General features: G+C 38.0%; 3 protein-coding genes across 4 annotated transcripts; 2 read left to right on the forward strand and 1 right to left on the reverse strand.

Annotated features, from left to right (window-relative positions):
• Positions 1-925: 925 nt before the first annotated feature.
• On the forward strand, positions 926-2,248 carry LOC115969424 (AT-hook motif nuclear-localized protein 25-like). The gene has a single exon (XM_031089076.1). It carries the CDS (start codon positions 1,105-1,107, stop codon positions 1,942-1,944), a length of 840 nt encoding a protein of 279 aa, XP_030944936.1. The 5' UTR covers positions 926-1,104; the 3' UTR covers positions 1,945-2,248.
• Positions 2,249-12,471: 10,223 nt separating this feature from the next.
• Positions 12,472-16,857, forward strand: LOC115968855 (cellulose synthase-like protein D4). The gene is made up of 6 exons (XM_031088370.1): positions 12,472-12,830; positions 12,986-13,381; positions 13,512-14,316; positions 14,673-15,077; positions 15,287-15,630; positions 15,758-16,857. Exons 1-6 carry the CDS (start codon positions 12,472-12,474, stop codon positions 16,677-16,679), a joined length of 3,231 nt encoding a protein of 1,076 aa, XP_030944230.1. The 3' UTR covers positions 16,680-16,857.
• Positions 16,858-17,575: 718 nt separating this feature from the next.
• On the reverse strand, positions 17,576-24,629 carry LOC115968821 (AT-rich interactive domain-containing protein 6-like). Of its 2 annotated transcripts, none has more exons than XM_031088332.1 (13): positions 24,387-24,629; positions 23,152-23,918; positions 23,009-23,048; positions 22,002-22,054; positions 21,660-21,705; positions 21,484-21,555; positions 20,196-20,318; positions 19,999-20,050; positions 19,838-19,913; positions 19,655-19,721; positions 19,497-19,547; positions 18,596-18,688; positions 17,576-18,124 (listed from the first exon to the last, which is right to left on the reverse strand). In XM_031088332.1, the coding sequence occupies exons 2-13, from the start codon at positions 23,862-23,864 to the stop codon at positions 18,020-18,022; spliced, it is 1,491 nt and encodes a 496-aa protein (XP_030944192.1). In that variant the 5' UTR covers positions 23,865-23,918; positions 24,387-24,629; the 3' UTR covers positions 17,576-18,019. The 2 variants fall into 2 exon arrangements, with proteins under 2 accessions (XP_030944192.1, XP_030944191.1); XM_031088331.1 differs by having other exon boundaries at positions 23,152-23,982.
• Between the last annotated feature and the right edge of the window lie 1,916 nt (positions 24,630-26,545).

A 26,545-nucleotide genomic window follows, 5' to 3' on the forward strand; every position in this document is an offset into this window, starting at 1 on the left:
GTGTGTAGATAAAATAGATAAAGTAACTTTTAGTAGAGTTAAATTGCTAAAAATTTAACTCCACTACTGTGGATGCTCTAACCATATTACATACTGCTATATGTTAGGGCAGCATAATTCATGCATAGCCTTTTACCTCCACGAGTTAGCATTCTGTCATTGATTCGGTTCTCCCTAGACTCCTGCCTTCCTAGACACGAAAGCATATGCATGCATGTTCCTTTATTTTATTTCTTTCTTTTTCTTAATTTAATGTAAAGAAAATGAGTTTGTCTAACTAAAAAAGAAAAAGAACAGCTTCTCTCTCAGCTTTCCACAAATTCATTTCCTCAAACTCCTCGCTTTGAATTCATTCGATCTGAAGTTAAGGTTCAGGCATTCAAAAACGTAGGGTGCTACAAAGAAGTAAAGAACATCATTTTAAACTTCATTCTAATACATATAATATAATCATACAAGCTTTTCATGAATATTATAATATTACATCTCTCCTTTGTTAACCAAATGGGTTTCGCCATCTTGGTTTTATAGCTAGGTTTCTACCTGTCCTAGTTGATTCGTTCCTGAATAGATCTAAAGCTGGTTAGGGGCAAGCAACTTCATGAATGCAGAATGTACCTGCTAGTACTAGGAATTTCTAAGAATTAAACAGCTAGCATTTCTTGGTGCATATCAATTAGCTTCCGAGATCTGAATCTTAACCTTTTATTTTCCCTTCTTTGTTTCACTTGGGTCCGACTCAAACAGTTCAGAAACCTATATAGGAAATCTCTTCTAAGTAAGTGGACAACTCCTCTAATTCTAGTTATAAGCTTTAAGGTCAAAATCTTCAATCTTTGAAAAGGTAGAGAGATAGGTTGACATTAATTGGTTTCTAGTCTAGAGTTCTCACACAGCTAAATCACTTAATTCTCTAGCTAGGTTGATTTTTCTCTTTATTTTCATGAACATTGCGAATCTGAACAGGTAGAGTAGAAGAAATGCTAGCTCCATAACAATTTAGAAACAGTTTCCATATATAGTCATATCTTCTTCCTATAGCTAATATAGATAAGTAGGTAGCGAGTGTGAGAGAGAGATCAGAGAGAGAAATAGATTGAGCAGATGAGTGGCTTAGAACCAGCAGGTTCTCGCTATGTCCACCAGCTCCTGGGACCAGAGCTCCAACTACAAAGACCATCACAGCCCCAACTCACAGATTCCAAACACTCTCCAGAGAAAGAGCAAATACCTAGTACGGACCCTGATGCCCCCACTACAAGTTCAGGAGCAACCTCTAGTCGCAGGCCTCGTGGCCGTCCTGCTGGTTCCAAAAACAAGCCCAAGCCACCGATAATCATCACCCAGGACAGCCCAAATGCACTGAAATCCCAAGTACTTGAAGTCTCTGCAGGTTCAGACATAGTTGAATCAGTCTCAAATTACGCCTTGCGCCGTGGCCGTGGAGTTTGTGTCCTTAGTGGCAGTGGTTCTGTCACCAATGTAACTTTGCGACAGCCAGCATCACCAGCTAGGAGTGTTGTAACATTACATGGGAGGTTTGACATATTGTCTCTGACTGGGACAGCTCTGCCACCACCAGCTCCTCCGGGAGCTGGTGGTTTGACTATTTTTTTGGCAGGTGGGCAAGGACAAGTCATGGGAGGGAGCGTGGTGTCACCTTTGACAGCTTCAAGTTCTGTGCTTTTGATGGTTGCATCATTTGCAAATGCAGTGTATGATAGGTTACCATTGGAGGAGGAAGACTCAAGAGTGCAGGTACAGCCTACAGCTTCACAAACTTCGGGAGTGACCGGTGGCCAATTGGGTGATGGAGGAAGCGGTGGCAGCAGTGGTGGTGTTCCTTTTTATAATTTGGGGGTGAGCATGGGAAATTATACAGCCTTCCCTGGTGATGCTTTTGGTAATTGGGGTGGTGGCAATGCAGCTAGGCCACCATTTTAGTATTGTTTTTCTTATAAGATGAGGGGGTTGCTATTATCAACCACCTCTCTCAGACTTTGCAGAAATGGGAGCTCTGTGTCAGATGAGTTGGAAGTGGAAGGGGGTGTTTTTAGATGTTTGTTGTTAGAATGTTGGTATATGTATCTTGGTTTTGACTGTTGAGATGAGCATATATATGGGGAAGATGAAGATTTCAATGGTCTGCAGACATATAAATATTAATCAGGAAGAGAGTAGAATGAAATCCTGTGATATTTTATCAGGACAAACATGTTTCTGAGGGAAAAACTCGTGATATATATAGAATGTATTTTTTTTTTTTTTATTATGGCGATATATAGAACATGACCCTCAGTTGAGAGGATGTGATGTGAGCCTCATTAATTTGGAGCACAGGACATAGAAAATCCTCCATATCTGTAAGTCCAATTTATGTACAAAATATCATGACATTGTTTTATTTTCTTCTTTTTCAATTGTTAACAGATTTTCCCTTCTTTTTTTTGCATTTGTGGTAAATTTTTCAAATGCTCATTTTCTGGAGTTTTATTCGAAATGGCTAATTTCACACACTCAGCATTCTTCCAGAAAGGTTAAAGGAGACTGAAGAAAACCCAAAGTATGCAAAAATAAAGCTAGTACTGAAAAAGAGCAAACTGATTAAATTATTTATTATCTAGTAGGCTAGTTATATCAACCTGTAAACCATTTCAGTACTAGCTTTCTTCAATAGGAAGCCTAGTATCATTTGTTCTATTCTCTTCAGCTATTTGATCAGGGTAGAGCAAGCACTGAAAGAGTTTGGTTGATTTTTAACCAGCTGCCAGCACATCCATTTCACTTGTTGCCACGCAAAATAAGAAAATAAAACAAAAATAGAGGAAAAAAAAATTCTGAACCACCATCCTGGGAAGAAAAGAAAACCCAACTTCCCAAGATTGGGAAAACATGCATTGGAACTTTGAAGTGTTGAAACTTGAAAAATATGAAAGTGAGCTGGAAGGCTGTCTTCTTTAGAATTTCGTATTCTATGCTAATTAATTTACTCTAGTTGCAGAGCCACGCCATACATGGAAAATATAATTATTTTGTAATATTGTATAATGTATAATTTATTTTCTAAAATTTATTAAAGATAATTTATTCTCCTGAAAAATTTAATTATTTCTTCTTCTTTTTTCCATCTTTCTAGCTTTATAAATATGTCATTATTATTTTTTTGAAAGTTTTTTAAGTGTGTTTGATCGATATATATATTTTATTTTTTGGAAGTGATCTATATTCTTCAAAAGTGTGTTATGTTTTTTTTGGGTACAAATAAAATTTTTTAAGTTTCAAATTAATGGTTCAAATTTCTCATTCTCTTACTTAAAAAAAAAAAAAAAAAAAAAAAATCTCATTATCTTAAGGAGACTATCATGATAATCAAATCTCATCACAAATTTAGGATTGATATTGTGGGGCCCGAAATCTGAGGTCCCAACCCACTTTGTGTTAAGGGCCCAAAGCCCAGGCCGAGGAGCCCTACTGTCGAGGATGCGCGACGAAAACTCCTTGAAGGCCCAGGGATGTGGCCGAGGACAATCTCACGCTCAACACCTCACAAAACGCCTGAAGAAAAGGACAAACTCAGTACAAGAGCAGTACAGGCGAGAAAGTTGCCAACACCTTAATGTGGAGCCCAGCGCCTGACAAACCCATACTCATACCATGCTATCCAGTTTTTCCCAACCACTCTGACGTATGGATTGATAAGACGAGTAACCACCCCGAATAAGGAGAAACGGACACGTAGGTGAAGAACGGGAATGAAATACTAGTATAAAAGGGGGAACCCATATGGAGGAAAGGGGGGAGATGATATAAAGGAAAAAGGAGGAGAACGGTGAGAATAAACGCTCCTCGGACTAATTCCGAGGAGTCAAACCTTTCAAACCACCTCCGTGTAAGGCTTAGCTATACAAGCCAAACCCGCTTTCGTATGGGCTTCCATGAAAGTCATGACTAAACCGCCGTCCAACGACCAAGGTCTAGCCTTTCAAACTCACTCTCTACAAATCATATTGTTCGGGCCCATTTCATACGAACCCAACGTCCTCTATTGGGTCGTTAAAAATCGTATCCCTACAATTGGCGTCGTCTGTGGGAAGGCTTGCGCGTTGGCGCAGGTGGCAGTGGAGTCAACTCTCTAGCAAGCAGAGGTTTGCGGGGTTTCCTCCATCTCCGGCTACATGCAGTTGTTGCTCCGATATAAACTTCTGCTAGGGGCTACGCCTTGCAGTGCCAATGGCGCAGACAGCTCTAGGGGCTTCTGGCCTCAAGCCGGCTCTCCCCGCCCTGGTTTAGGGGCTTACGTTCAAAAAATAAATAAATATAAAAAAAAATTATTACAAGTTTTGGACAGAACCAAGGTCTTGTATGGTCCTCGGACTCAAGCCTATGGGGAAACCAAGTACAGAAGAAAAATTATAAGTTTTGGACAGAACCAAGGCCTTGTATGGTCCTCAGACTCAAGCCTATGGGGAAACCAAGTACACAAAAAAAAAATTACAAGTTTTGGACAGAACCAAGGCCTTGTATGGTCCTCGGACTCAAGCCTATGGGGAAACCAAGTACACAAAGAAAAAATTACAAGTTTTGGACAGAACCAAGGCCTTGTATGGTCCTCGGACTCAGGCCTATGGGGAAACCAAGTACACAGAAAAAAAATTACAAGTTTTGGACAGAACCAAGGCTTTGTATAGTCCTCGGACTCAAGCCTATGGGGAAACCAAGTACACAAAGAAAAAATTACAAGTTTTGGATAGAACCAAGGCTTTGTATGGTCCTCGAACTCAGGCCTATGGGGAAACCAAGTACACAGAAAAAAAAATTACAAGTTTTGGACAGAACCAAGGCCTTGTATGGTCCTCGGACTCAGGCCTATGGGGAAACCAAGTACACAGAAAAAAAAATTACAAGTTTTGGACAGAACCAAGGCCTTGTATGGTCCTCGGACTCAAGCTTATGGGGAAACCAAGTACACAAAGAAAAAATTACAAGTTTTGGACAGAACCAAGGCCTTGTATGGTCCTCGGACTCAAGCCTATGGGGAAACCAAGTACACAAAGAAAAAATTACAAGTTTTGGACAGAACCAAAGCTTGTATGGTCCTCGGACTCTATTATTACAAGTTTTGGACAGAACCAAGGCCTTGTATGGTCCTCGGACTCAAGCCTATGGGGAAACCAAGTACACAAAGAAAAAATTACAAGTTTTGGACAGAACCAAAGGCTTTGTATAGTCCTCGGACTCAAGCCTATGGGGAAACCAAGTACACAAAGAAAAAATTACAAGTTTTGGATAGAACCAAGGCTTTGTATGGTCCTCGAACTCAGGCCTATGGGGAAACCAAGTACACAGAAAAAAAAATTACAAGTTTTGGACAGAACCAAGGCCTTGTATGGTCCTCGGACTCAGGCCTATGGGGAAACCAAGTACACAGAAAAAAAAATTACAAGTTTTGGACAGAACCAAGGCCTTGTATGGTCCTCGGACTCAAGCTTATGGGGAAACCAAGTACACAAAGAAAAAATTACAAGTTTTGGACAGAACCAAGGCCTTTGTATGGTCCTCGAACTCAAGCCTATGGGGAAACCAAGTACACAAAGAAAAAATTACAAGTTTTGGACAGAACCAAGGCCTTGTATGGTCCTCGGACTCAAACCTATGGGGAAACCAAGTACACAAAGAAAAAATTACAAGTTTTGGACAGAACCAAAGTCTTGTATGGTCCTCGGACTCAGGCCTATGGGGAAACCAAGTACACAGAAAAAAAATTACAAGTTTTGGACAGAACCAAGACCTTGTATGGTCCTCGGACTCAAGCCTATGGGGAAACCAAGTACACAAAGAAAAAATTACAAGTTTTGGACAGAACCAAGGCCTTGTATGGTCCTCGGACTCAGGCCTATGGGGAAACCAAGTACACAGAAAAAAAAAAATTACAAGTTTTGGATAGAACCAAGGCCTTGTATGGTCCTCGGACTTAGGCCTATGGGGAAACCAAGTACACAGAAAAAAAATTACAAGTTTTGGACAGAACCAAGGCCTTGTATGGTCCTCGGACTCAAGCCTATGGGGAAACCAAGTACAGAAGAAAAATTATAAGTTTTGGACAGAACCAAGGCCTTGTATGGTCCTCAGACTCAAGCCTATGGGGAAACCGAGTACACAAAAAAAAAATTACAAGTTTTGGACAGAACCAAGGCCTTGTATGATCCTCGGACTCAAGCCTATGGGGAAACCAAGTACACAAAGAAAAAATTACAAGTTTTGGACAGAATCAAGGCCTTGTATGGTCCTCGAACTCAGGCCTATGGGGAAACCAAGTACACAGAAAAAAAATTACAAGTTTTGGACAGAACCAAGGCTTTGTATAGTCCTCGGACTCAAGCCTATGGGGAAACCAAGTACACAAAGAAAAAATTACAAGTTTTGGATAGAACCAAGGCTTTGTATGGTCCTCGAACTCAGGCCTATGGGGAAACCAAGTACACAGAAAAAAAAATTACAAGTTTTGGACAGAACCAAGGCCTTGTATGGTCCTCGGACTCAGGCCTATGGGGAAACCAAGTACACAGAAAAAAAAATTACAAGTTTTGGACAGAACCAAGGCCTTGTATGGTCCTCGGACTCAAGCTTATGGGGAAACCAAGTACACAAAGAAAAAATTACAAGTTTTGGACAGAACCAAGGCCTTGTATGGTCCTCGGACTCAAGCCTATGGGGAAACCAAGTACACAAAGAAAAAATTATAAGTTTTGGACAGTACCAAGGCCTTGTATGGTCCTCGGACTCAAACCTATGGGGAAACCAAGTACACAAAGAAAAAATTACAAGTTTTGGACAGAACCAAGGTCTTGTATGGTCCTCGGACTCAGGCCTATGGGGAAATCAAGTACACAGAAAAAAAATTACAAGTTTTGGACAGAACCAAGGCCTTGTATGGTCCTCGGACTCAAGCCTATGGGGAAACCAAGTACACAAAGAAAAAATTACAAGTTTTGGACAGAACCAAGGCCTTGTATGGTCCTCGGACTTAGGCCTATGGGGAAACCAAGTACACAGAAAAAAAATTACAAGTTTTGGACAGAACCAAGGCCTTGTATGGTCCTCGGACTCAAGCCTATGGGGAAACCAAGTACAGAAAAAAAATTACAAGTTTTGGACAGAACCAAGGCCTTGTATGGTCCTCGGACTCAAGCCTATGGGGAAACCAAGCACACAAAGAAAAAACTACAAGTTTTGGACAGAACCAAGGCCTTGTATGGTCCTCGGACTCAAGTTTATGGGGAAACCGAGCACACAAAGAAAAAACTACAAGTTTTGGACAGAACCAAGGCCTTGTATGGTCCTCGGACTCAGGCCTATGGGGAAACCAAGTACACAGAAAAAAATTACAAGTTTTGGACAGAACCAAGGCCTTGTATGGTCCTCAGACTCAAGCTTATGGGGAAACCAAGTACAGAAAAAAAAAATTACAAGTTTTGGACAGAACCAAGGCCTTGTATGGTCCTCGGACTCAAGCCTATGGGGAAACCAAGCACACAAAGAAAAAACTACAAGTTTTGGACAGAACCAAGGCCTTGCATGGTCCTCGGACTCAAGCCTATGGGGAAACCAAGTACACAAAGAAAAAACTATAAGTTTTGGACAGAACCAAGGCCTTGTATGGTCCTCGGACTCAAGCTTATGGGGAAACCAACTACTTAAAGGAAAAACTACGTTACATGGACCTTAGAATATATCCGAGGAGAATTCCCCATTGATAGTTGGGCTAATCCCTAAACTACATAGATTCCCAAGTCTATCCTCGGATCCTCAATACCAAGAGGATTGATGCAATATAAGGCAATGTGTTGCCAAAGACACAGGGCTGAAGTTCCTCACTACTCGGCTACCCTCTCGGACGAATTATTTAGAGTTTATCGTTCTCGGACGATCGCCTTACATGCATTACGAAGCACTCAGCCATTATCTCGGTTAGTTTTATGAGTTTTATTTCACTGGGAATTATCATTATTATGCTTGTTAATGTCGGTAAACTAGAGTTAGTAGGTTTCTGTTTCAAGGTCTCCTGCTTTAAGTATCATCAAAGGAAAGCACATATGTAGCACACCCATGCACAAAATAATTGTTACAGAAAGGAAAAATATTTAAAAAGAAATAAACTCATCTTTTATTAAGACAAAGAAATAGTACAGTGTACAATGAAAAGCTGGAATAAGCTTATACTGAAGCTAACTACGTAAATGAAAAGAAAAGATACAAGAGAATGAAGATAAAGCCGAAGAAGAAGTGCAGAGGAGAGGTTGGCCGCTGTTCCAAGATGTTGTTTAAGGAAACCATTCCTCAACACTTTTACATGCCCATAACTCAGGCAGCCAAAGAACCCAACGTGGGGCCTGCACCGTTGAAGAAAAGGCGCAGAGAGCCTGGCTCCAGGCTAGCGCAGCTGAATAAAAGGTGCAGGGAACCCAACTTGAGGCCCACACCATTGAAGAAAAGGTGTCGGGAACCGGAAGTTGAGGAGCCCCCAGGGAAATTCACCTGCGACAAGGCAGACGGCGATGATGGCGGAAATTCTTTCTTCTGACATACCAAAAATCTGGCATGACCAGAACCTGCTTCGAATTTTGACTGAAAGAGGGAAAAATATCATCTTCCCCTTGTCAAAACGGGGGACTGGCTTGAATCTGTGTCATCCTTGTCCGTACCACATCACCTTGAGTATCATGAGGGTTCGGTGCCTCTGAAGCGTGCGAAGACCTTTCTTCCCCATCCACGCCTCAAACATCTTGCTTTGAGGCAGAATGACACTAGAAATGGAGATCGTGGATATGGCAGAAGGAGTATGATTCTGAAGGGAACGGGAGAGTTCATATGTAAGGGGAGTGACCCCCTACCCTATTTATACACAGAGCAAACCAGTGACATTTAATTCATGCAAGTTTCCAAGGAATGCTACAGACAATGCAGACTTGGCTCAATTTCCAATCTCATCCGCAGCCATAGGATCTGAAGATCCTCGTGAAGGCATGCCTCGAGTACCGAAATGTCAAAGGACTCCACGTGAGCGAAAAATAAAGGAGTGCCTCTTATTTTGGCACGTCTCCCATGTAAATGGAAAAACACAAATACTAGTAGAGTACAGGATTTGAGCGAGCCATAATGTGGGCCTAACGTCACCAAAATCCTCCTCCCCAACTAAAAAGTTGGGCAGCAGGATTCTGAGGGGCTATTGTGGGGCCCGAAATCTGAGGTCCCAGCCCACTTTGTGTTAAGGGCCCAAAGCCCAGGTCGAGGAGCCCTACTGCCGAGGATGCGCGACGAAAGCTCCTTGAAGGCCCAGGGATGTGGCCGAGGACAATCTCATGCTCAACACCTCACAAAACGCCTAAAGAAAAGGACAAACTCAGTACAAGAGCAGTACAGGCGAGAAAGCTGCCAACACCTTAATGTGGAGCCCAGCGCCTGACAAACCCATACTCATACCATGCTATCCAACTTTTCCCAACCACTCTGACGTATGGATTGATAAGACAAGTAACCACCCCGAACAAGGAGAAACGGACACGTAGGTGAAGAACGAGAATGAAATACTAGTATAAAAGGGGGAACCCATAGGGAGGAAAGGGGGGAGATGATATAAAGGAAAAAGGAGGAGAACGGTGAGAATGAAACGCTCCTCGGACTAATTCCGAGGAGTCAAACCTTCCAAACCACCTCCGTGTAAGGCTTAGCTATACAAGCCAAACCCGCTTTCGTATGGGCTTCCATGAAAGTCATGACTAAACCGCCGTCCAACGACCAAGGTCCAGCCTTTCAAACCCACTCTCTACAAATCATATTGTTCGGTCCCATTTCATACGAACCCAACGTCCTCTATTGGGTCGTTAAAAATCGTGTCCCTACAGATATTATTCAAATAATTAAAAGGCACATTCAAATACATAGACATGAGATTGTATTCTGATATAAACTCAAATTCTCACTTTCAAAATATTTAAAAATTAACTCAAAAATGTATAGTTGCAAACACCAAATGATCTAAATCATGCTATGTAATAAAATAAAATAAAATCATATCATTAATTATATACTATATAAGGTCATAGTAGGATAACATCTATCAACTAAATAAAAGAAAATAAAAAGATAACAAATTAAAACACAACCAAATCTCACCAACCTAAAGTAGAATTCAACACAAAAAAGTCATCAACCTAAAGCAAAGATGCAATAAAGAATTAAAAATCTACGAAAAGAAATAAACAGAGAGAGAGAGAGAGAGAGAGAGAGAGAGTCTTTACCTTTTTTATGTGGGTAATATATGGATTGAATGAAAAAATATAGCAACTTTATAGTAAACAAATTGAAGAGAAGAAGAATAAAAGGAAGATTAAAGGAATTGTAACCTTACGATATAGAGTAGTGGGAAGATAAAAAAGTAAAAGTAAGGGAAAAATGTTTGAGGAAGTGTAAATGTCAGATGAGAGAAAGTGTCGAAAATAAGTGGATGACTTGGCTGCTGATGTGGCGCAACAGTAGTGCAACAACAATAAATATTACACTTCAGCTTTTAGATATATATACATGTTCATTTGATAATTTTTTTATGCTAGGCTATGTGGAGCTGGGTTATGTTTGATCTGATTTATGACCCGATCTGACTTGAAAGTATTACGGTTTTAAATAAGAGATTTTCTAAATCTTAGTTCATGGAGCGAAGGCATGGCCGGATTTTAGATCCGTTGTTTGAGATATATATTCACTTTTGCTTCATATTAGAGTTTGATGAATTGATGTATTGTAATTGTCGCCTCTATATTTTTTCCCCCTGAAATTGTGAAGAAAAAAAAACGTAGTTACTTCATGGACGTAAGCAAATTGCCAGACCATGTAAATCTTATGTCATGGGATTGTTTTTTTCCATCTTTCGTTGATCACAGATCTAAAAAGTTGGTTTAATTCCTAACCATTTATACTTAAATTTAGGTTTTTCTCTATTTCATCTATTTGGGAATCCGCCTGTCATAAAAAGGAAAAGGAAAAATTGGGAATCATACTACCTACCAATCAAGTCGATCAAGGGTTTATGCAGTTAGTAAAGGCAGATTAGTTTCTGTTGCACTCATCATTCAGTTTAATAATACTGATGCTGATTACATTATGTATGTTAAGCTATGTGCATGTATTTTATTTGCTTAAGAGGCTTCCACGTTAAAGGGGATTCAAAAAGCTACCAAGGGTTTTGTATGTGTTTCCCTTGTCCACCTAAAAAATGTTATGTGGGCCATTCAACCAATACAAATAAAATGTTTCTTTTTTTCATTTCATTACAAAAAACCACTAAACCATCTTGTTACAAAAAAAACATTACGTTACAAAATGTAATGTAATGTTTCATTTCATTACCAAAAAATAAAAAAATAAAAAAATTAACAATCACTTATTTATCTTTGAAGTTTTAAGATTTCAGACATTTTCCCTTTTCCAATTATTTAACCAAATATGACTACCATGTTGAGTTAGAAAAAGGTATAGGGCAGCCATTAGACCATCTTGGCACTCAGCTAGATGATTAGAGTGCCATATAAATCAGCAATAGTACTTAATACTAATTACACATACTTGAACCAAACTCTGTTGATATTGAAATGATTTTATAAGAATAATAGTCATATTCATATCGCATAGTTCAAAGAAATAATATTCAACTATATAATTCGATCAAATGAATGAGATCTATAGTATGGTAGGTCCTGATCTGTTGTCCTTCACTTTGACTTGGCATGATGGAGATGAGGATGATTATTGGAGGGAAAGGAATCCAAGTGATATGCAACTAAGGAACTGAATGTTTATTAGTAATGAATGCCAAATAAACTATAAGAACGTGAAAGAGAGTATTCAAACAACTTTGCTCCCTCCAGAAACACAATCCTTACAACATGTAATTAAGAAACCCCAAAAATAGTCATTTACAAAGGAAGTATCTCACCATACATGAATCAATCATTTTCCAACCTTCTTTGTAAGATACGGGATCTCTCTCTCTCTCCAATAAAAGTTCCTACGTGCCTCCCATTTGTATCTCTTAGTTGTTGTGAAAGAAACTTCATGAATAATTACAGCCATCCTCAAAAGTGTCATTCTATTGCAACAATTTTAGAAACATTGCCTCCATTACCATTCTTCAGACGTATGAATGCAGTACTACTTTCATTTCTTAAAAATCCAACTTGTCTCTGCCTTGTACTTAGTATGGTCCATCTAATCTTTTTTCATAAACTGATGATATAGCGTATGGTGCTTTCACCTTTTGAAGCTTTGAGCATCTCTTTCAGAATTTGGATTCCATCAGTAGTGATACGTCTTATTGCAAATGTTGTAGAACTAAAAAATCAGGCGGGTTAAGCAGCACACTTCTACAGGATTTGGGAGAGGTGATTGGTAGGCAGATTTAAATATTACTATTAGCTAATGGCATCACTATCCAGCCAACAGCCATCAAAGACGGCTATGCGTGCTGGTGGGGGTTCCAATACTTCTCGTGGAAACCGAAACTCAGGCGGGCAAACTGTTAAATTTGCAAGACGAACTTCGAGTGGGAGGTATGTCAGTTTGTCAAGAGAAGACATTGATATATCTGGAGAAATATTAGGAGACTACATGAACTACTCAGTGCACCTTCCTCCCACACCTGACAACCAGCCAATGGACTCAGAGGTCAGTCACCCTCAAATGGCAGGAGACAAAGGCACTGCATGTTCTATGCCTACTTGTGATGGCACGGTTATGAAGGATGAGAGAGGAGCTGATGCAATCCCCTGTGATTGTAGGTATGTGATACATCTGATCATTTTTCTGTTTTTTTGAATTCTTTGTTAATATTTTGTGACTAATCAATCAAACTATGTACTCATTTCAAATATATCAAAAGGAATTTAGGTGAAAACTGAAAATAACTATAAAAAAATTAAAATGTGCTGTCTAGGTTCACCATTTGCAGAGATTGCTACATGGATGCCCAAAGAGAAAATGGTCTATGTCCAGGTTGCAAGGAGCCTTACAAGGTGGGGGATTATGAGGATGATGCACCAGATTTTTCAAGTAGAGAATTGCAATTGTCAGCCCCAGACAGCTTAAAAAGGGATGCTAATAACATGTCTATGATGAAGAGGAATCAAATGGGAGAATTTGATAACAACCCGTGGTTGTTTGAGACAAAGGGTACTTACGGGGTTGGTAATGCTTTTTGGCCCCAAGATGACACATACGGGCATGAAAAGGATGAAAGATTCAAGGGAGATATGATGGAATCAATGGATAGGCCTTGGAAGCCCTTAAGTAGGAAATTGCCAATCTCAGCAGGCATCATTAGCCCTTACAGGTTATATATCTTACATACAGTTCCTTATGTGTTGTATCTTACATACTTAATTTTTTTTCTTTACATTATTTATCGTCATCACTCAATTGTACGATACTTAACTTAAAGATGAATAATTTATATGACCCAGGCTATTGATTTTGGTTCGTCTGGTGGTGCTATGTTTCTTCTTGCAATGGAGGATAAAACATCCAAACCAGGATGCAGTGTGGTTGTGGTTCATGTCAGTGGTGTGTGAGATATGGTTTGCCTTCTCTTGGATCCTCGACCAAGTTCCCAAGCTCTGCCCCATCAACCGTTCAACCGACCTTCAGGTCCTTCATGACAAGTTTGACACACCATCACCATCAAATCCCACTGGCTGCTCAGACCTTCCTGGTGTAGACCTATTTGTCTCCACTGCTGATCCTGAAAAAGAACCACCTCTAGTCACTGCCAACACTATCCTTTCAATTCTAGCTGTTGATTACCCTGTAGAGAAGCTTGCATGTTACATTTCTGATGATGGAGGTGCCCTTCTCACCTTTGAGGCTATGGCTGAGGCTGCAGGTTTTGCTGATTTATGGGTTCCATTCTGTAGAAAACATGATATCGAGCCAAGAAATCCTGAAAGCTACTTCAGCTTGAAAGTTGATCCAACCAGGAACAAGTGTAGACCTGATTTTGTAAAGGATAGGAGGAAGATCAAGAGGGAATATGATGAGTTCAAAGTAAGAATTAATGGGCTCCCAGACTCAATTAGGAGGAGATCAGATGCATTCAATGCTAGGGAGGAAATGAAGATGTTGAAGCTCATGAGAGAGAGCGGGCCTGACCTTTCAGAGCCATTGAAGGTCCAGAAAGCCACTTGGATGGCAGATGCTACCTATTGGCCTGGCACATGGGTTGTCCCTGCCAGTGAACACTCCAAAGGTGACCATGCAGGAATTCTTCAGGTATATACATGAGGAATACTACAATTTTTTTTTTATAATTCGATACTTGGGGTGGTGGAATTTGAACTCTAAACGTTTTTGTTGTAAACATGAAAATGTCAACCAATTGAGTTACAAGGCTCTTGCTAGGATATTACAAATTTTAATAAATAAACTTAATCACAAAAAAGTATATTCAAACATTTATCTGTTATATAGTTTAAATGGTACTAATCATATTTATTGTCATGTCAATTTGTAAGTCTTTTATAATGGTAAAATTGGTAATAGCTAGGTTAACATTCTTCCTAACTAAATCTTAATTGTGCACCAAGAAGCCTATGCAATGTGACCAAAGAATATTATATAATCCCTAGGTGATGCTGAAGCCCCCAAGAAATGAGCCATTAATGGGAGGGGTAGACGATAATATGATAGACTTTACAGATGTGGACATACGGCTCCCCATGTTTGTATATGTATCACGTGAGAAGCGGCCAGGCTATGATCATAACAAGAAAGCCGGTGCCATGAACGCCTTGGTAAGAACATCAGCCATTTTGTCCAATGGCCCATTTATTCTCAACCTTGACTGTGACCACTACATCTACAACTGCAAAGCTATTCGTGAAGGAATGTGCTTCATGATGGACCGAGGTGGTGAGGACATTTGCTACATTCAATTCCCACAAAGATTTGAAGGCATTGATCCTTCTGACCGGTATGCCAATCATAATACAGTCTTCTTTGATGGCAACATGCGAGCCCTCGATGGTGTCCAGGTATAAAAACATCATATCCATTTGAAATGGATCTATTTTGTTCATATTATCTAAAAGTATATCTAATATCATGTCATTTAAAATTTTAAATGATGCAAAATTCAGTACACTGTCAGGCCTAAGAAATAAAATCTTAAAACTCTAGGCATCAATTACATTCCCAGGCAACTTAAGATGGATGTTTTTATGACTTATGTACTACACTACAGGGCCCAGTTTATGTGGGAACAGGCTGCATGTTTAGACGGTTTGCACTGTATGGTTTTGACCCTCCACAAGTAGACAAGATTGGCAATAAGACCGAGTCAGAGACAGAGACTCAAGCTTTGAAGTCGACAGAGTTGGATCCTGAGCTGGAGTTGAATCTACTTCCCAAGCGTTTTGGAAATTCTACAAGACTTGCGGAATCCATTCCAATAGCTGAGTACCAAGGTCGCCCCCTTGCCGATCATTCAGGTATCAAGTATGGCCGACCTCCTGGTGCTCTTAGAGTCCCACGTGAGCCACTTGATGCTGCTATGGTTGCCGAGGCTGTCTCGGTCATATCTTGTTGGTATGTCAAATGTCAATGCATGTATATTGTAGTTGGAGTATAAAATGGAATGTTCATACTGGGACAGAGGATTTTTGTACATAGCTATAGTAACGCATATGGTTAACTTGATTGTTCAATCATGCAGGTATGAGGACAAGACGGAATGGGGTGACCGGGTGGGTTGGATTTACGGTTCAGTGACTGAAGACGTGGTGACAGGCTATCGAATGCACAACCGTGGGTGGCGGTCCATCTACTGCATCACCAAGCGTGATGCATTCCGTGGTTCAGCACCAATTAACCTCACTGATAGACTACACCAAGTGCTTCGCTGGGCCACTGGCTCTGTTGAGATTTTCTTCTCTAGAAACAATGCCTTGCTTGGCTCTAAGCGCCTCAAGTTTCTCCAGCGTATGGCTTACCTAAACGTTGGCATTTACCCTTTCACCTCTGTGTTCCTTATTGTCTATTGCTTCCTTCCTGCACTCTCACTTTTCTCTGGACAATTCATTGTCCAAACTCTAAATGTCACCTTCTTAGTCTACCTGCTCATTATAACAATATGCCTCGTCACGCTGGCAATTCTCGAGGTAAAATGGTCTGGTGTGGGATTGGAAGAGTGGTGGAGGAATGAACAGTTTTGGCTTATTTCTGGAACCAGTTCTCACTTGGCTGCTGTGGTTCAAGGCCTTCTCAAAGTCATTGCAGGCATAGAAATCTCTTTCACATTGACTTCAAAGTCAGGGGGAGAGGACATTGATGATATTTATGCAGATTTGTACCATGTCAAGTGGACCTCATTGATGATTCCTCCTATTGTTATTGCCATGTTGAATATAGTCGGTATTGCTGTTGCATTTTCAAGGACGATTTATAGCAGTACCCCCGAGTGGAGTAAGTTTGTTGGAGGAGCATTTTTTAGCTTCTGGGTGTTGGCTCATTTGTATCCTTTTGCCAAGGGTTTGATGGGAAGGAGAGGGAAGACACCAACTATTGTGTTTGTTTGGTCGGGTCTCATCGCAATAACGCTTTCCTTGCTATGGATTGCCATTAGCCCACCCAAGTGAGGCACAACACAAAACACTGGAGGAGGTTTTCAATTCCCATGAGTGCAAAAATGATGTGTTGGGTTGGGTTTCATGTGTCATGAAAAGAAGATTATGGAGATCAAAAATACATATATGAAGAAAGGCTTGAGATGAGAGGAGTTATCAGTTGATTTATTGATGTAGGGAAGTGAAGCATAGCTGCATAGATTTGTAAAACGAATACACATTAAAACAATCCTCCAAAGAAAATTTTCCTAGTCTAAGCAATCGTTATTTAATTTCTCTTGTAGTTGGTATCACTTTTAACCCTGTTTTTCAGTACCATAGGGAAATTGTATTAGACAACTAATGAACTCACTAGAATGATAAACCACAGATAAGAAAGCAAGGGAACACAGACTACTGCATAACAAGCATTAAAAATTAAGCCAAACAAAGAGTTGACCGCTATATTTTTAATGAATGCGAAACAAAGCATTAATCACCATTTTCTAAGTAATTAAAACCCAACTCCCCCTAAAACCATAGAGGAACTATTTTGTTTTCACTTCGATTAGAATTAAATAGGTGAAAATAAAGGGTGTGCACAAGTTTTTGTTCAGTTTCTACAATGGACACATTCAAAAGGCCTCAATGGACTGATTCTGCTATCAAAATAACCAATGACCAGAGAGAGAATATCAACTGGCTCTAGTGTCTCTTAGAAACCCAATAGAAACACAATCAACAGGTTTGAGCTGATTTTGAGAAGTCACACATAATTGTGGCCAAAAGGAAAACTGCTTTACATCAGTTTTCTCTTGCACCAGATCACTGGAATCAAGCATTTAGAACATGATGGACCCTCTTATGAGATCTCAAATCCCCAACCTAAGAGTTCTCCAAGGAATATAACAAGAGATACATTTCAAATGTAACACAGTATAAAATGACCTCAGCATGCTTTCCAGAAAACAATAGAATGATTACAATACCATGGCACGTCCTCAATCAAATTGAGTTAATTTGCAGTTGTTTGCAATTAAAGATGTAAAGAAAATTTAAAGCCAAATGGTAAAAATCATAGCTTCCTAAATGGGGTCAGTAATCCACAATTTGATATATATCCCAGCCCACCCCTACATATGGTCCCATCAGATTTAATCATAACAGCTAATAATTACAGGATAATATAGATTGTAATTGTACATACATCCAATCAGTAGGCTGCTTGAGCTTCAACTGTAAGCATAAAACAAATACATAAAACTTACAGAGAAATTCGGACTTTCCATCATCCACATAAATTTAATTCATCTTCTAGAAAAAAATCTGGAGCAATTTTTGCATTCAGGGAATGGGAACATCATCTCCACATTCTACGAATCTGACTGCTCAAATGGCACACGCACAAACAACTGGCCATGCAGCGTCACAACGGCAGATGTTTGATGTGGATCAATTCTAGAAGGCAAGCTGACAACCTAAAACCAAAACCACTTCTACTGTCAGGTATAGTTTTATAGAGTCTCAAGCCTACATAAAAAGGGATTGAAGACCAATGAATATATGAAGACGACACTAAATTGTCACAGATAAGAGTACAGGAAAATGATATTGCCAGGCCTGGTACTCTAATTAACTCCTGATTTTATTTTTCTTTTCAAATAATTAAATCTATCAAGACAATCAGGGTCCTCAAAATCAGCATATGTACATCATTAGCCTAAAAGAAATCAACACTATTCTGAATTGGACTTTAAAAAAAGGTGACATAATGTTGCGGGGTAGAATTAGATGATTTAGGTAGCTTCCAATGTCATCAATTTTGCAAATCCTTTTAAGGCCAAAAGTCTCTTCCAATTCAATTGCCAAGTGACCTGGACCTGCTGCAAAACAGCACTGGACGACACCTTCAAATAAAGTAATCTAGGTATTAGTGACACTTCACAAACCTTTTTAAAGGGTGTGACACCCCAAGGATTATCCAGTTGCGCAGGTTGACCAGATATAACCAAGCATCCAGCTGGATCAGACTGAACATGCACCTGTATTACATAGAATAAGGATGTAATCAATAGTAAAGCAAAAACAGAATATAAAAGGCATCAAAAGTGTGAGCTTCACAGTCGGTAATATGTCCTAGCACTGATTTTGTACTTTTCTGTTTTTTGGTTTTAGTTTGTTAATAACAAATTTGCCAATAAAATTAACTACCATAGAACGGTATAGTAGTAGGAAGTTTTCTGATGAGTAAAAATGTTTGAGTTGGGTTGATCTCAAACTGTGTTTTGCAGATTTAAATTGTTTCACAACTGTTGAAAATTGTAATTTGTAAGGAACTTTATTATTTACTAATTGGGTTGGATTGATCTCAGGCCCAAACTTCATTCCCAACTTTTAGTCCAATTCTCAAAAAAAAAAAAAAAAAAGCTTGGGTCCAGTGCCAGCCAAAGAAAATTTACTTAGTTGTTCATAGACTACCTAGCCCCAGGTATGGGCCACAGTTTCTTTCATTTGGTCTTAAGATTATACACTATCATCTTAGTCACTTATCACAAAAAGACATCTGCGTAGTTTCTCTACATTCTAGACCTTGGTGCATCAACCTATCTCTCATTATCTCCACTTGGTTCATAATTGGAAGTCAGAACCAAATAGAACTCTTAAATGGGAATAATTCTCCACCTGAACCAAGCACAAGATGTCTATTTTGTTTCCATTTAACCACCACGTTATTGACAGTCTACCTCTTAAAAAACAGGAAGAATTTCAAATGTACATGCAAGCATTGCGTCATAGTAATAGAAGATCAGAAAATGAGATAAATGAAGTTGTTTCCAAGCATATACTGACCTCCTCACGCAGAAGCCCAGGAACTAAGGCATACACCTCAAAGCAGTCATTCTGTGAACAGTCAAAATTTCAAACCTAGTAAGATATTCACTGCAAAAAAAACTAGAGGACTAGTAGGAGTATATTAGTCTTAGGAGTGACACAAGAGAGAAACTTACAAATCTTTGAACATTGATCTTCACCCAATCAGCTGGGGGTCCAACATCAACAACCATTGTTTCCAATCTGTTAAAAACAGAACAACTTGAGCAATTCCAAGAGCAAATGTACCATATTTTATATCAAATGAGTTACAAAAATCTAGACCTCACGGAAGGGAAAAAAAAAACAATAAACTTAACTGTGGCTTTGTCACTTTCAAGTGAGTAACTTGGATGTTACGCTCAACAGTAGATGGCTTTTTCCGCTTTAGTAAACCTGAGTCAGTAAACCAAGTTCAAAAGAGGAGGACCATAATGGCAGTTAAAATTACTGAACACAATACCCAGTAGAGTGGTCATACCAACACTTTTAACCTGTTTGTCACCCTTTGGCATGGAACTCAAATTCTTCTCCTTTTAAAAAAAAAAAAAAAAATCTTATTATATGAAAATAATACAGAATGATCACATGGAAGGAGAAAAAGGCAAAACCAATGAAAACCAAAAATTGGAAAAACATACGAGTTCAATTTATAGAGCTTAAAAGTTCTCCACATACCTTAATAATTGGATCACCAATCTCACCATTCCCAAAAAGTCGCCGAGAGTGCCAACCCTGCATTGCACGAGCTGCAGCATCCCTTAGTGCCCTACCTGATCCCAAAGCTTGACTATCACCAACCTGCACAGAAATTTGTTACAATCATTTATGCTCGCTCTTGCAACACCAAATGAGTTCATAATAATCATCAATTATTACTCACACCCCACATGAATCATTGTAATCACTTTGTGCAGGACCAGATTGTATTTCCACTAATGCCCAATAACTGCAAAACTGCATCAGGCAGTCCAGCTTTTAGCATTCCAGTAATATCATCATGTGTCTTATATATCACCAATACATAATTAGCCATTTATTTTTCAGTTTAAGATTCTCTCTAAATTAAAAGACACACCACAATGTACTTAGTATGCACTTATGTAAAGAAAAACAACACATTATGACTGGCTCTTTATAATTTATTCTTTGTGTGGATGCATACCATTCGTACATGGATTATACCAAAATTCAAAATTTTCAAAAGGATGGAGAAAAATAGAAGCAAACAAACAAAAACGCAAAACTAAAGCAAAGAGAGAATGAGGCATCAATTCCCTGTGAAACTTGAGAAACGGAAGGTCCCAAAACAAACCCATTGTAGGTTACCACCAAAAAAAAAAAAGTAATCCTGAAACCTCCATTAGCTTGTAGTTTATAACGCTCCCCAATCTCCAAAACAACCAAACCTTGTTGTCTTGATGAAACAATAAAATCCAGTAATCATATCAGATCACCACACTAAAAGAATTATCTCAAATATACTCAGTCTAGTGATTCTTTGCCCAAAACTCAAATTTGTTCCACGATAAGCAGATGCTTTTAAAGAACAAATTTTGGGTTTTTCTGGAACAAACCTTCCCCCCTCCACTCCCTCTATCCCAAATGTAGCATTTATCTCCTTCCTAATGCCCTTTTAAGAAATCATTCAGTAACTTTGATCATCTACTAAGGGCACCAGCTCCAAAAAAACACATCATCCAGACCATTTTCTGATATATGTATTGTTCAATCACAGCAGTCAAAAACCAAACCATATATGACCTGACCATAGGCATACAACTTTGTCATAACTAAAGTTCCTCCACCAAACAAAGCAACCCCTCCCACTTTCTTCCCCCCAGTTTTCTACAACCTAAAAGTCAAAAGCGCCTGAAGCAAAGCATCCATATTGACAATGAAATGGACATCATATTTTTCTACAAACACCAAAGACATGTCCGCATGATTAGCTAACTTAAATTACCTGACTATTAACTCTATTAGGCTCTGTGAGTTCACCAGCACCCATCTTATGCTTTTCATATTCAAGAAGTGCCTGCAGAAATTGATAATCAGGAACTACAAAATACTTGCAAGTAAGCAACTAAAAAGTTCAGGAACTAATGTACAGGAGGAGAAACATAGCAAGTAGAGCATAACCTTCTCATAAAAAATTCGGAAAGTCCAAGAGACAGTAGTGCAGGTCCTGGTCAAGCCAAATCATTATAAAAGATTAGCCATTGTATTGCAATAGATAATGAAACTTGTATAATGTCCCTATTAAAACAGAAATGAGCCTTTTTTAGGGTGGTTGGGGAAGTGGTCTACACTAAACAAGAATTACAAACTCTCACTTGCAAATTCTCTTTTCTTTACTATCCTTTTCCCCCATTTTTACACCCTAAGGAGAATTGCAGAATTTATTTTTTTTAGCCTACCTGGCCCTACCATAGCTAGAATACAGGCAGAAACGGGGAAAAAAAAAAAGATTTAATTACTTACTTTGGGGGATGGAATGCTTGTCCCACTTGGCGCCACAATTTGCACGAAGTCACCTATGAATGTCCACAAACAGAAATCAAGCCTGTAATACTTTCATGGCAGCGATATATATATATATATATATATAGAGAGAGAGAGAGAGAGAGAGAAGTACATGAATTGTTTATTCAAATGAAAAATGCACGAGCATTTGTGTTGGGGATTGGGGGAGGGGGGAGAAGGTTTTTTATGTTAGCCAACTAGGTGAATTCATTCTTAAATTTCGAATAATGTCTAAATTTAATTTAAATCTATTAGAAAAGACGGGACATGACTCTAATACCATATTAGAAAAGATAAAAAACATAACTCCAGTACCATGTTAGAAAATATGAGATATGGCTCTCATACCATATTAGAAAAGATAACTTATATTAAGTGTATGAGAAAATAAACAAGGCAAGGAAAGAAATAAAGAGAGGGAACATAGGCAATTAACGTGGTTCAGCATTAAAGGTATACATTCATAGCAAAAAATACTTAACGGTTACATCTTTAATTTTAAGCTGTATCTATATTACAATGAACCCATCATCTAGGATGTAGCTTACTATAAATATCCATCAATGGGTTCATTTTAATATCCATAGAGCTTAATAGAGAAGGTGTAGCCATCAAGGGCTCTTCACTGTGAATGTAGACCTATAATGCCGAACAACCACATTAATTCTCTATGTTCTCTCTCTTTCTTTCTTTATCTGCCTTCTTTATTTTCTTCTTCATGTTTTCTCATACACTTTTATCAAGTTATCAAAACTAAGTCTTGCTTTTTCTAACATAGCATCAGAACTATGTTTTATCTTTTCTAATTATATCAAGTCAATGAATTTTAATTTATTGGGATTTTGGGAAAAAAATTCTAACAATAATCTATAATGCTGAGGCATGACAGAAGATGGACCCCCAAAAAGAAGAGCAAAAACAAAAAGACAAAATTGGATTATAAGGAAAAATAAACCCAGGCAAACCTGTTCATAGCCACCAAGTTTGATTACAGCTCTCCATAACCTAAATCAAATAAAGAACCAAGATTTTGACCATAAAATTAGATAAGGTTCTCTAACGAAATTTATATGCAAATTTTAAAAGAAAAAACTTGCCAAACACTTACTTGAGCAAATTCAATTCCTTTTGGTAGAACTTTGGGGGCTTAAACTCCAGGCTCCTCTCCCTGTGGAAATTTTCTACATCCATCATGAATGCCATTTGCTCCTCCTCTGTTCCGGACTCATCACCCTCAACCCCATCTGGTGCCAAAAGAAATGACTGCTCTGGGATTTTCATACAAACTTCATTACCTACATCCAACTTGGGTTTCAACACTTGCTCCTTAATCTCTCTATCCGGAGACAGCTCCATTTTGCTCATTCCAATATTCAATTCATGCCCTTTATCATCATGCTTGGCCTCTATCTCCATATAACCCTCAGGGGGCACATTGGTTCCTTGCTGATTGGAAGGATTGAAATCACTAGCAGCATCTGTTTCGGTGTCCTTCACTTCCCTATCAACTTTGACCTCTATCTCCATAGACCTCTCATGGGGTGAATCGGGTTTTGGCTGATTTAAAGGATTTGCATTGCTAACATCAGTTTGGGTGTTAGAAAGCACTGGTTCATTGACAGCAACATTGGCATCATCAGAGGTCTTAAGGGAGGCAGTAGCAACATCAACTGGAACTTGGTTTTCAATAGGGATTTCAAGACCCTTATCATCATCAATGTTTTTCTCCACTTGGTCAACTGGTGCATGGGGACGGGTCAGATTGTTGCCCTTATCAAGTGGGTCCACCATATTTTCAAGCTCTTGTTTGTTATCATCCATAATTCTAGTCCTTCAAAAGGGCTGTGGTCGTTTCTGGGTATCTTATTGTTTATGCTAGATGGGGAAGATAGAAGACAAAGCACAAAAAGTCCATTACGATAGAAAATTCAGAAAGCCTCTGCAAGACCACCCAAACAGCACACATCAACAAAGCTTCAAAATTGAAAGTCTTTATCTAAAAATGTAAAAGAGAAGCTAACAAAAATCACAAAAAGCCCAGTTCTTTTTAGTTTATCATGGTATTAAGAAAGATATGACAAGGGTGTTTGAGTGTGACTAGAGCTAAGAGATAAGAAAGACAGAGACTTTAGAAAACAAAAGCACAAGAACATTGCGAAGAAAAGCCTAGCTCTCAGAAAAGACAGAATAAAACGAAAAAACAAACAGAAACAGAAACAGAAACACACTAGCATATATATAGAAAAGGAAACGTTTGAGTAGTAGAAGAAGAAAACAGTGTAGTTGATGTTATGAAGAGGCCTGCCCTAATGCAAATCAGCTAATGCAGTAAAGGAGAGTTACCTGGAATTCAAAAGCTTGGAGGTTGATGGGTGACACTGATTCTTCACCTGACTTACTCTGTACTCTAAAAGGATGTGGAGTCTGTGTCTGTCTGGGCTGTGTGTGGCCTTGTGGCAGTGTGTGTAGTGTAATAAAAAGGAGAAGAGAAGGTAGCCAAATAAGGGAGCAATCAGCAAAGCCAAAGTCACGCGTGTATCATATTCACCACTACTATACTGTCTTGCATATGCAAAAATGCAAAACGCAATTGCAATTGCAATGTCGCTACCAAGTTCCAACTAGTACTACTACTATTTTTTCCCCCTTTTCACCCTTTTTTTTTTTTTTCTTCTCTCCATATCAAACACAAACTTCCTCGTGACTGCACCCCCACCCACCTCTTTTTTTACTGCATATTTAGGCCTCACTTGATATGCGAGTTCAAACACATATTTTCACTTTTTAAATAACATTACCTGTATTTTCATATACTTTTTCACCCACACATATTTTCAAAAAGAGAGATGTTATGTCTACAATATTTTTACAACAAATCACCTGTGATTAGTTGTTATAGGTTCAAATTTGAAACTAACACTAAGATTACTTTTTTGCCCCAACAGTAATAACCAGTAACAACCTGCCACTTAGGATTTGTTGTAAAAATATTGTAAAAATATTGTAGACATATCATTTCTCTTCAAAAAAACTGAAAAATGTTGTTTAAACACACGTACCAAATAGGCCTTTAATCCCAAAAAAAATTCTCATAGATTCCTTAACTTCTTGCTAAATATGACATAAAAGATTTTTTTTTTTTTTTGGTTATTTTTATATTAAATATGTGACAGAAAAATAATAAGAGTTACTTTATTTTTTTATTTAAAAAAAAAAACTAGATCTATTAAAATTTTTATTAATAAAAATTTTAAAAATACAAAAAGTAAAGAAACAAATACTTTTTTTACCAAATGGACACTAGACATTGGTTCTCTTTTATATTTCACTTTTTTATTAAAATAGAAAATATTTCAGTTATAACAATTTTTTTTTTACAATTCAATAGTTACAACAATGAGGATAAAGAATAAAATCCTAATTCTCCTAATAGATGAGATTAGATTATGTACAAATATTTGGATAATGTGCTTTCCATTAGCTTATTTTTGTGAACTTATTTACTTAGCTTATGTTCATAAAGGAAATAAATGGAATAGAATATATAAAATATAAAATAATAAAAATGAATTAAATATTGATATTTTTCTTGTTTAGAGGTTTGAAAATAAATAAATGGAAAAAGTAACATTATTTGGGAATTGAATGAAAATAAAAGAAAATTAATCATTTTTATAATAATGTTATTATTATGTCTCTTCTTTAATAAAAATAGATGCCCCTTTAGGGACACCTATGTGATGGACTCAATGAACTTAAATGATGTATCGTAAATCTAGAGGTTCTAGGTCTCATCAATTGCACTATTAATCCATTGGATTTTTGAAATGTCTCATAAGCAAAAAGAGGAATAATCCAGCCAAAGGTTGATATATCAATTTCTTATATAAAAATAAATAAAATAGGAGTATGGAAATTTAAGGGGAGAAAAAAGGAGAATTACGGGGATTTTCGTAAAAATTCATTAAAATACACTCAATTCTCTCTTATTCTTCATTCCTCCCAACTTTGGAGGAATTAAAAAATAAAAAAAGTACTTGTCTTACAAGGAATAATTCCCTCTTATCCCTCATAACTCCCAAATTTGGAGGAATGTAAAAAAAAAAAAAAAAAAAAAAAAAGCCTTGTCTTACAAGGAATGAAACAAAGTGATTTTAAACAAATAAACTAGCTCATTTATTAAAAAAAATAAAAGAACAAACTTATTTTCTTAAAAGCACTTTTTTTTCACATAAACTTAGATGGATGCATTCTCAAATCATTTTATACTCTATTCAAATCATTTACCTTGATAAATATCAAATCCATAAGGCTCGTTTATATAAAGAAATTAAAATAAAATGATTTGGATGTCAATCAAAAATTTAAAATGACTTGAAGATAATATAAAATAATATTTTTTTTATTAACAAAACTTATGGATGAATTTAAGTTTCATTAATATGTGGATTGGTAATATATAAAAAAAAAATATTTGAGCAAAATTTTCAAAAGTCACATCA

This window comes from Quercus lobata, chromosome 11 (genome assembly GCF_001633185.2).
Source record: "Quercus lobata isolate SW786 chromosome 11, ValleyOak3.0 Primary Assembly, whole genome shotgun sequence".
NCBI classification, from domain to species: Eukaryota; Viridiplantae; Streptophyta; class Magnoliopsida; order Fagales; family Fagaceae; genus Quercus; species Quercus lobata.